The 11717-nt window shown below is 50.5% G+C and overlaps 1 protein-coding gene across 1 annotated transcript; it reads left to right on the forward strand.

Moving 5' to 3' along the window:
- Window positions 1-3932: 3932 nt before the first annotated feature.
- LOC136838127 (putative protein FAM47C) lies at window positions 3933-11035 on the forward strand. The gene is made up of 3 exons (XM_067102980.1): window positions 3933-4057; window positions 4517-4533; window positions 9162-11035. Exons 1-3 carry the CDS (start codon window positions 3933-3935, stop codon window positions 11033-11035), a joined length of 2016 nt encoding a protein of 671 aa, XP_066959081.1.
- Window positions 11036-11717: the final 682 nt, after the last annotated feature.

Genomic DNA, 11717 nt, shown 5'->3' on the forward strand with positions numbered 1-11717 from the left:
CTGGATCCGCCTGATGGGGAAGGGGCCCGACGACGTCGATGTGGATGTGGCCGAAGCGGCGCCTGGCTGTGGGAATATTCGCCTACCCCCGACTGCGTGTGACGACCCACTTTACTGGTCTGGCACTGCAGGCACTGTTTTGCCCAGGCTGTGGCGAAGCATATTGCACCCCAATGCCAGACGAACTTTTGAAAGCAGTTTGGCCGTGGTCCTGCCGGAGGGTGTGAGGCCGTGGATGATGTCAAATACCTGGCGGCTTGTGAGGCTGGAACCAAAGGGCGGGGCTGGCCTGTGCTGATGTCACAGAGCAGACTGGGGCCTCGGGCGAGGGTCACGTCCCGCCCTCTTGAGGATGTGATGGCGGTCGGTATGCTGGGGTTTCTGGGTCAGCGGCCTGTTCTCTGGCAAGGTCCTGGTAATCTACACCAAGCTGCACTGCGTTCAACTCGACTCTGGAGAGGGCGTCTGCTCTGGGATTTTTTCTTGCAATATTTGGGGAGGTACCTGACGGAACAGGTAAATTCGGCTATGGCTGAGAGGTGGCGCTGCTGTCTGGAAGACCATGCGTCCCCTTGCTTCGTGAAAGCGTGAACCAGTGGCTGGTGGTCTGTGAAGATTGTGAAGGGCGTCCCCTCCAGGAGGAACTTGAAGTGCCGAACTTGTACATCGCGCAGAGTTCCCTGTCGAAGGTGCTGTATCGGGACTCTGATGGATTGAACTTTTTTTGCTGAAGAAGGCGATGGGCTGGGGCGCCGTTGATGATTTACTCAGAACAGCACCGCAGGCAGCGTTACTGGCGTCTGTCGTCAGCTGGAGGGGAGCCTTGGGATCCTGGTGTGCCGGCGGTTGCCTTGGTGAGGTTTCCTTCGTCCGGGGAAAAGGCCTGCTGCTGGCTGGGTCCCCAAGACAGGGACTTCGGTTGACCTTTTAGGACTTCCGTCAGGGGGCCGTGGTGTCGCGATCCGGGGATGAAGCGCCTGTAGAAGTTTACCATCCCAAGGAACTCCTGGACGGCCTTGATGGAGGTGGGTGAAGAGGAACTTTGCTTGCCGGCTGCCACTTTCGATGTAAGAGGGCGGACGCCTGTCGGAGATACCTCGTGACCCAGGAACTCTGCTTTCTGGACGCCCGAATGTACACTTGTCAAAACGGACAGTTAGGCCGTTTTCTTGGTCAGGCGCTGGAGGACTGCTTTGATGTGCCTTTGGTGTTCGCTGTGAGACCTGGAAAATATGAGAATGTCGTTCATTAGCAGACGCAGAATTTTAGGTCCCCCAGGATGTTGTCCATGAGCCGCTGGAAGGTGGCCCGGCGTTCCTCAGCCCGAAGGTGGAGAAGGCGAACACATAGGACCCGAAGGGCGTGATGATGGCTGTCTTTGGTATGTCCTCTGGCGCAACAGGTACCTGAAAATAAGATTTAAGAAGGTCCAATTTAGTGAATATTTTGGCCCCGTGAAAGGAGGCCGTAAGGTCTTGCATATTGGGCAGAGGGTAGTGGTCGGGCTCCGTTGCAATGTTGAGCCGTCTGTAGTCATTCAGGGTCTCCAGGAGCCGTCCGGTTTCTGCACCATGTGGAGGGGGAGGCCCATGGACTGGAGGCTTTCCTGCAGATGCCCATCCGTTCCATCTCCGCGAATGCTAAAGCGGGCCTCCTGAAGGCGCTGGGGAAGCCTGCGGAACTTCGTATATGTGTCGGGGCCCTTTAGTCACTATATGGTGGTATATGCCGTGCATGGCTGGGGCCCCGGGGACTTGGCGGCTTCGGCTTAAACACCTCATGGGAACTCCGACAGAAGGTGTGCGTGCTGGTGGGGCGTCGGCGCTGATGGTGGGTCTGGGTCCCGCCGTTTTGGGAGAGACCGGAAGGAGTCGGTGTCGAGGCGCTTTGCGCCCACGTCGACTAGCAGGCCGAAAGTGCGCCAGAAAATCGGCCCCAGGAGTGGGGTTCCTACGTCCGCGACGATGAAGTCCCAAAAGTAACTCTGGCCAAGGATGGAGATCGACAGGAGCCTGGTGCCGTAGGAGAGGATGGGGTTCCGTTGGCGGCCGTCAGGAAGGCGGCTGAGGTCTGGTGTCTGGTTGCGGTCCTCTCTGGATGCTGGGAAGACCGACTTGAAGGCTCCTGTGTCGACCAGCATCATCCTGCCGGATGCCAGCGGTGTCGCGGATTGAAACCTACTGTTTTTGAGGCCCTGGGTTCTTCGGCTGCCATGGCGGCCTGTCCTGCCATTATTATAACCACCCGTTTTTGAAGCGGTTGAACGAGCAGGGCGGCAGGCAGTTTTATTTCCTTTCCGAACCACTTAATGATAGCGACAGAAGCCGGGGACCACCGTCTACTGTGGTTCGGTGGACGTCTGTTGGCGATGGCGTTGACGGGCTGCTCACGTCCTCTTCAGGCTGGACGGAGCTGACCGGCTGAGTGGCCGGTTTTAGCCGCTGTGAAGCCTTGACGGAGTCTGTGAGGTGTTGTGCCGCCTCTGAGGTCCTCGACAGGCATGGTGTTACCAGTGCGCGATCTGGGCGTACTTCCGGGAGGAGTTGGCGAAGGAAAATTTCCCTTCACGAAGCTTATCTCCTGCCGCTTGTTCGTGCCACCCGAGACTGGTGTTGACAGGAGATCTACGACCATGCCCTAAGCGTCTCTTGGTTCGAGGTCGTGGCGTGGATTATTGGCAAGGTCGATTCACGGGCGGCCCTTCGGCGATGGGCAGGAGCAAGCTTCGAGGAGGAACTTTTTGTGGTGCTGTATGTGAGGGTGAGTGTTTGGTACCCAGCGAGATGAGTTTGTTGTACCGTCCTCCGGAAGGGCGTTGAGCACTGTGTCGGCCTGATAGGATTTCGTCCCTGAGGTCCGCGATTCTGAAGTGGCTCTCCACCCTGCGCAGCCACCTCGATGGGTTGCCCTGCGTAGAATACTTAGAATAGGCGGCAGCTTTAGGGTGAGGGCGGCCCGTGTGTGTTGCCCGGCCGTCGTGTGTTGGGCGCTGGTGTGGAGTTGCGGGAGGGCCTGGCGATGCGCGGGGCGGGCGGCGGCTGCGATGGGAGGTAGGTAAACCTCGGAGTCCGCGGGGTCCGCGTTTAACTGCATGAAGGAGGGGATATCCATAGGCGTCCATGCTCGCTCCTTTGACCCCCTTACTGGAGTAGGATACTTCGCGTCAATACGCACTTTCGTGCGCCGTGTGGTTCCGCTAGTGACGCTGGTGGGGTGCGCCGGCGAGTCAGCACGCTCAAACGCTGGTTACAGCGCCGTGTTTAGGCCGCTAAGAGCGTTTTTGGAGAAATCCTGGAGCCAAGACTGAGTCGCCGTGTGAGTCCGCTAATGGCTCCGGGATACTCGGGGTCACCACTGTAAGGTGTCAAAGGCGAGCAGGTAAAGGTTACTGCCGATTTATTACAGATCCAGGCGGCTTATATTGCGGCCGACTGACGCCGTTGGCCGTGAGAGACAATGGAATTGACTGTGACCTGAGGTCGAAACAATAAACAATAATATGCAGTGAACGAGTACGAATTACAATACGAAACATACAGAGACACAATATAGATACAGTCTTGATGCCTGTGAATGAAGAAACATGTGATACACAATGTGTGACATTCGTATAAATACCATAAAGTAAAAATGATTAAAATGCGTGACCTGGCACGTTTTAGGCGTGACTAATTTAGCTTGAAGAAAACGGGAAGTCACCAAAGAAAACAAGCTCAGCGGAGACTTAATTAATGGCGCCGCCGAAACACTATCCTGGCGCCGAATTGGTGACTTTACAAGCACATTAGTTTGGCAGCCCAGAATTCAACTGGCAGAGAAGTACACATTCTTCAGGTACAAGAATTACACCACTGATAGAGAGAGACCTACTGTTTCCACCAAGCAGCAAACTGTTTATCATCACAGAATCGGTGGAGTGTGTATTCAGAGAAATGTATCCCAATGTTGTCTCTGGTGCCAATGTTTTGCAAAAGCTAACGGCAGCAGTTTCCAATGTCAACTGTGATCTTTTGTGTACACCTTCATGTTCTCAAAGTGTACAGGTTATGAAGCAATTGTATGTTACATTGAGACTAACATATCAATTGAAAATAAAGAATGAAGCACCCAAAGAAAAGGAATTACGTAAAAACAGAAAACTGTTGAAAATTTCCCGTAAATGAATTCATATTAATCCAATGAGTATTTTGTTAACAGGTCATCACACTGACAGATAAGTATAGCCCTGTCTAACTCGTGTGTTAATGCTTTTGGTGGTGGACTGGTGGTGACTTTAATGCTAAACAATGTGTGCTATGTGTATGTGTTGATTGTTGATGCCTTTGGTGTGGTACGTGATTAGTAATTAAATGCTACCTATTTCCAATAGGTTGCGCACAGGCATAGCACTTTGTGCATATTTTGCTAAGGCATGGTATTTGCGAAGGCTTGACATTTTGCTAGCATGTTCTTCTCCTAGGGCCTATTATATCTGCCATCATTTAATGACATTGAAGTACAATAATTACTTTTCCAGATGCAGTCCTTTCACAGGTAATTCTACATAGCCTAAATGTTGGAAAATATGTATTATCTTATTTTACAGAACTTTGAATAAAATTGTCTAAACATTTTTCCAAGGGTTATTTTTATTTTATTTTACAGAACTTTGAATAAAACTGTTTAACCATTTATGTGTTATTTTTGTTTATAAATATACCATATACAGTACATGTCTTTAAGAATATCTGAGAGGAATAAAATTTTTATTCCACTAAGGAATTACCGAAATAGGTATTATTTGGAGCAAAGTCTGTTCTGCTGATCTAGTCACATTTGGCTGTGATGTATCTGAGTGGTCCTCTTACTGTTACATAATTATATAGGCCTATTTGTACCCTTATTTTCTGATATACGTCCATAAAATGAATAATCATAACAGCTGTCAAATAAATAAACATTGGCAGTTTGTTGTGTTCCAGCATAAAGACAAATTGTTGGCCCTACAGTGGGTTGCAGTGCACTCAGAGCATGTTTGTTTACAAAACGTCACTGTCGCTGCAGCTCCAGTTACACACAATCAAAATGGCGGCCAAATTAAGCTGCACATAGGAAGTCGGCCCTCTCTATGGCTCTCTCTGGCAGGACTAAGCAGGTAGGCTGCACGTGAACCGGAACTTTTGAGGAGACAATCTGAAGCAACAGAAACTTCAGGGTAAACGATGGTTGTTTTCACAGAAAGTGTTACTGTAAGACTTGGTGCATATTTAAGTTAAAGGAAACGTGAATTGCGCCATGGAACTGTATTACACAATTAATGTTCTCATTTGATGCACACTCCCTTATTGTACTTTACTTAGAGACATGACTCATCAAAAAGATGAGAGAGAGAGAGAGAGAGAGAGAGAGAGAGAGAGAGAGAGAGAGAGAGAGAGAGAGAGAGAGTATGCAGGGTAGGTGTTTGAGTGTGTGAAATAATATAAGAAAATTCCACACACAATACTACTATTACCAACATCTGAGTCTTCATTCATAAAGCATATGGGCGGGGTTTCAAATAAAGTACGTCATACCACAGTATCAATAAGTTGGGGGAGGGCCTTCAGTAACGACGTTCTACTAGTCTCTATCTACGAGCCTGCTATATTTAGCTAAGTTTCCCTTTAAATTTCTTTGATTTACTCTGATAAGTGCCTTAATTATCAACATTAGACGTCACTGCACATTTTTGCCAATTAGGCTGTGGCTTCAAATAGCTGTTTTCAAAATACGTTCCATATCCAATGCTTTGGATCTTATAAGATTTTGTCGGTGAAAATCAATTAGACACGGCCCTGAAATGCACAGCAGTCGCTTACGTAACCAATTCGGATCGTCGCTTCAGCTTCACAAAAATACTTCCTTACACACGTAACAGGGGACATTCCTTTCGAATGTCCTCCTCAGTCAAGCTGGACTTGGGTTTTTTGACGTCAGATTTTTATGTATATAGTATATGGGCGAATAGAATTAAAAAAAGAAAACACACAAGTTTATAGACTGTCGAAAAACATGTTTAAACTCTGACATGCCGAAACCGAAAAGCTTCCTTTGAAATTCTCAGAGGTTTCAGCTGAGAGAGAGAGAGAGAGAGAGAGCACGATTTTGGTGCAATACTTAACCGGTGAACTGTTGCTTACAACTGTCGAAATGGAGGCTATCGAAGAACGAGGTCTTTGGGTCAATGTTTTACTGAATGAAATTTAACAAATACGGTAGACTACTTGAGTGTGTATGTGTGTATGTGTATGTGTGTGTGTTTGCATATGCGTGCGTGTGCGTGTGTATAATGTCAACGTTTATTGATGGCCGCACTCACGTCAATAAAAGCACGAAATTACCTCGATTTGTTCATATTATATACTTTGCGCCCGAAACGGAAATTCATGGATCCGAATAATGCTAAAATAATATACATTTAACAACAGCAGGACATTCACGTATCCTTACTTATTTATTTAAGAGAGAGAGAGAGAGAGAGAGAGAGAGAGAGAGAGAGAGAGAATCTGATGAATGGTTTTGCCCCAGGTTGGTGCGATTACCTCATCGAGGCCCCCTTGCGTTTAACTAAATGCCACGCATTTTGATGGAGTACTGATAATTAGTTTGACCCACAACGGTTGACTAACTTAGTCAGTCAGGTCTGTTGTTAGTCTGTGATGACTATTCCGTGAGCACTTTGGCATTCTTGTCCGAATTAAAGGAACTTAAATCTTATCATAATTATGAAAACATTGATTCATCAAAATTAATAAATTTTGATCAATATTTTCAAATCGCATGGCATGCAAAGAATGATGATCCTAGCATGAGATTGGAAAGGACATTTGGTTAATCACAGTCCAGAGGTCCACATCAAGCCCCTCATCCCTTCGACGCCCAACCACCCTTATAATATAGAGAGAGGGGAGGGGTGTTCTGTTATGGGTCCTGAACCCCACCCATCATTAACCACCTCAGATTTTTGGTAAAAAAAAAAAATAATCTGGAGAATCATTTTGAGCAGTATATCAGGGGTATACGACCTTTTGAGGGACTTCACAATCTACGAGTATTTTTCGAAAATTTGCAGTGTAACTCAATTCTGTGCCCACAACAGCCCTTTCCTTAACATCATCCAGATTTCCACAGGTCATTCAACCCTCCAACTCCTACAAAATCAAGAAAATGACCCAAAATCGAAAGCACAACTGCCTTGAAACTCCTTGTTCCTCCCAGAATCCTTTTCTGTATCCAAGCACCTTTCCGTCTTCGTGTTTAGTACTGCACTTTCCACTGTCTGGGAATGTATTGCTTTGGCCAATCAGAGGCTTCCAACGTACACAAATTTTCTGTCGCCCTCTCTCATTGGCTGAAAGCTTCCATTTTGGGGCAAAGCCCCTTTGTAAACGATCTCCCATTGGCTGGGGAATGAGGATCGATTTTTACAAGGTGATTCTCTGGAGACCTTCCTCCTTTGATGTCTAACATAATATGAATAAAATTCCCTGAAGTCCGTTCCTGCCATTCCAGCGTAAAACTCCCTCAAGTCCATGCCTAGTCTGCTGCCCACACCCAAGGAAAAAACTCCCTGAATTCCGAGTCTGCTGCTCTGAAGTCCACAGCTGAACTTCTCCCGCTTAAAGCTCCCCAAAGTCCATGCTAGCTGTTCCCACTCCCTGAACTCTGTGCCTGCTGTTCCAGCTTAAAACTCCCTTTAGCCTGTGCCTGCTGCTCCTGCATAAAACTCTCCTAAGCCTACGCCTGTTGCTACCGCGTAAACCTTACTGAAGTCTGTGCATGCCACTACCACTTACAACCTACTGAAGTCTGTGCCCGCCACTCCCACATAGAACTTCCTGAAGTCCATGCCTGCTGCTCCCACATAGAACTTCCAAAAAGTCCGTGCCTGCCGCTCCCACATAAAAACTACTGAAGAACGTGCCTGCTGCTCCCACATAGAACTTCCTGAAGTCCGTGCCTGCCGCTCCCACATAGAACGTCCCCATAACCAGTGCGTGCCTGCCGCTCCCACATAGAACTTCCTGAAGTACGTGCCTGCCGCTCCCACATAGAACTTCCTGAAGTCCGTGCCTGCCGCTCCCACATAGAACGTCCTGAAGTACGTGCCTGCCGCTCCCACATAGAACGTCCTGAAGTACGTGCCTGCCGCTCCCACATAGAACTTCCTAAAGTCCGTGCCTGCCGCTCCCACACAGAACGTTCTGAAGTACGTGCCTGCCGCTCCCACATAGAACGTCCTGAAGTACGTGCCTGCCGCTCCCACGTAGAATTTCTGAAGTCCGTGCCTGCCGCTCCCACATAGAACTTCCTGAAGTTCGTGCCTGCCGCTCCCACATAGAACATCATGAAGTACGTGCCTGGCACTCCCACATAGAGCTTCCTGAAATCCGTGCCTGCCGCTCCCACATAGAACGTCCTGAAATCCGTGCCTGCTGCTCCCACATAAAATGTCCTGAAGTCCGTGCCTGCCGCTCCCACATAGAACTTCCTGAAGGCCATGCTTGCTGCTCCAACATAGAACGTCCTGAAGTCCGTGCCTGCCGCTCCCACATAGAACTTCCTGAAGGCCGTGCTTGCTGCTCCAACATAGAACGTCCTGAAGTCCGTGCCTGCCGCTCCGACATAAAACGTCCTTAAGTCCGTGCCTGCCGCTCCCACATAGAACGTCCTGAAGTCCGTGCCTGCCGCTCCCACATAGAACGTCCTGAAGTCCGTGCCTGCCGCTCCCACAGAGAACTTCCTGAAGTCCGTGCCTGTCGCTCCCTAAGTTCCTGAAGTTCAAAGCATATCCCTGAACTTCCCGTGCCTGCCGCTCCCCTTTAGAACATCCTGAAGGCCGTGCCTGCCTCGCTCCCACAGAACAGAACGTCTTGAAGTCCTAAAGTCCATGCCTGTCGCTCCCACATAGAACTTCCTGAAGTTCATGCCTGCCGCTCCCACATAGAACTTCCTGAAGTTCGTGCCTGTCGCTCCCACATAGAACATCCTGAAGTACATGCATTCCGCTCCCCCACATAGAACTTCCTGAAGTCCGTGCCTGCCGCTCCCATCCTGAAACGCCCTGCTCCCATAGAAGTACGTGCCTGCCGCCCCGCTCCCACATAGAACTTCCAAAGTCCATGCCTGCCGCTCCCACATAGAACTTCCTGAAGAAGCCGTGCCTGCGCGCTCCCACATAGAACTTCCTGAAGTCCATGCCTGCCGCTCCCACATAGAACTTCCTGAAGTTCGTGCCTGTCGCTCCCACATAGAACGTCCTGAAGTACATGCATTCCGCTCCCACATAGAACTTCCTGAAGTCCGTGCCTGCCGCTCCCACATAGAACGTCCTGAAGTATGTGCCAGCCGCTCCCACATAGAACTTCCTGAAGTCCATGCCTGCCGCTCCCACATAGAACTTCCTGAAGGCCGTGCCTGCCGCTCCCACATAGAACGTCCTGAAGTTCGTGCCTGTTGCTCCCACATAGAACATCCTGACGTACATGCATTCCGCTCCCACATAGAACTTCCTGAAGTCCGTGCCTGCCACTCCCACATAGAACGTCCTGAAGTACGTGCCTGCCGCTCCCACATAGAACTTCCTAAAGTCCATGCCTGCCGCTCCCACATAGAACTTCCTGAAGGCCGTGCCTGCCGCTCCCACATAGAACGTCCTGAAGTATGTGCCTGTCGCTCCCACATAGAACGTCCTGAAGTACGTGCCTGCCGCTCCCACTCCCACATAGAACTTCAAGAATGCTGTGCCTGCCGCTACCACATAGAACTTCCTGAAGGCCGTGCCTGTCGCTCCCACACAGAACGTCCTGAAGTCCGTGCCTGTCGCTCCCACATAGAACTTCCTGAAGTCCATGCCTGCCGCTCCCACATAGAACTTCCTGAAGTTCGTGCCTGTCGCTCCCACATAGAACGTCCTGAAGTACATGCATTCCGCTCCCACATAGAACTTCCTGAGGTCCGTGCCTGCCGCTCCCACATAGAACGTCCTGAAGTACGTGCCAGCCGCTCCCACATAGAACTTCCTGAAGTCCATGCCTGCCGCTCCCACATAGAACTTCCTGAAGGCCGTGCCTGCCACTCCCACATAGAACGTCCTGAAGTATGTGCCTGTCGCTCCCACATAGAACATCCTGAAGTACGTGCCTGCCGCTCCCACTCCCACATAGAACTTCAAGAAGGCTGTGCCTGCCGCTACCACATAGAACTTCCTGAAGTCCGTGCCTGTCGCTCCCACATAGAACTTCCTGAAGTTCGTGCCTGTCGCTCCCACATAGAACGTCCTGAAGTACGTGCCTGCCGCTTCCACATAGAACGTCCTGAAGTATGTGCCTGCCGCTCCCACATAGAACTTCCTGAAGTCCGTGCCTGCCGCTCCCACATAGAACTTCCTGAAGTCCGTGCCTGCCGCTCCCACATAGAACTTCCTGAAGTACGTGCCTGCCGCTCCCACATAGAACTTCCTGAAGGCCGTGCCTGCCGCTCCCACATAGAACTTCCTGAAGTCCGTGCCTGCCGCTCCCACATAGAACTTCCTGAAGTCCGTGCCTGCCGCTCCCACATAGAACTTTCTGAAGGCCGTGCCTGCCGCTCCCACATAGAACTTCCTGAAGTCCGAGCCTGCTGCTCCCACATAGAACGTCCTGAAGTCCGTGCCTGCCGCTTCCACATAGAACTTCCTGAAGTCCGTGCCTGCTGCTCCCACATAGAACATCCTGAAGTCCATGCCTGCCGCTCCCACATAGAACTTCCTGAAGGCCGTGCCTGCCGCTCCCACATAGAACGTCCTGAAGTACGTGCCTGCCGCTCTCACATAGAACTTCCTGAAGTCCGTGCCTGCTGCTTCCACATAGAACTTCCTGAAGTCCGAGCCTGCCACTCCCACATAGAACGTCCTGAAGTTCATGCCTGCTGCTCCCACATAGAACTTCCTGAAGTCCGTGCCTGCCGCTCCCACATAAAATGTCCTGAAGGCTGTGCCTGCTGCTCCCACATAGAACTACCTGAAGTCCATGCCTGACGTTCCCACATAGAACTTCCTGAAAGCCGTGCTTGCCACTCCCACATAGAACTTCCTGAAGTACGTGCCTGCCGCTCCCACATAGAACTTCCTGAAGTCCGTGCCTGCCGCTCCCACATAGAACGTCCTGAAGTCCGTGCCTGCCGCTCCCACATAGAACGTCCTGAAGTACTTGCCACTCCCACATAGAACTTCCTGAGAAGTTACGTGCCTGCCGCTCCACATAGAACAAGTCCGTCCTGCTCCACATAGAACGTCCTGAAGTCCGTGCCTGCCGCTCCCACATAGAACTTCCTGAAGGCCGAGCCTGCCGCTCCTGCATAGAACTCTCTGAAGTATGTGCCTGCCACTCCCACGTAAAGCTCCCTGAAGTCCATGCCTGCCACTCATACATAGAACTCCCTGAAGTCCATGCCTGCTACTCCCGCATAAAACTCTCTGATGTCCAGGTCTTCTGCTCCCTCATAAAACTCCCTGAAGTCTGTGCCCGCTAGTCCCACATAAAACTTTCTGAAGTGTGTGGCTGCTGCTCCTGCATACAGTAAAGCTCCCTGAAGTCCATGCCTGCCACTCCTGTGTAAAACTTCTGCAAGTCTGTACCTGCCACTCCTGCGTAAAACTCCTACAAGTCCATGCCTGCTACTCCTGTTTAAAACTCTTGCAAGTCCATGCCTGCTGATCC

This window comes from Macrobrachium rosenbergii, unplaced genomic scaffold (genome assembly GCF_040412425.1).
Source record: "Macrobrachium rosenbergii isolate ZJJX-2024 unplaced genomic scaffold, ASM4041242v1 171, whole genome shotgun sequence".
Taxonomy (NCBI): Eukaryota; Metazoa; Arthropoda; class Malacostraca; order Decapoda; family Palaemonidae; genus Macrobrachium; species Macrobrachium rosenbergii.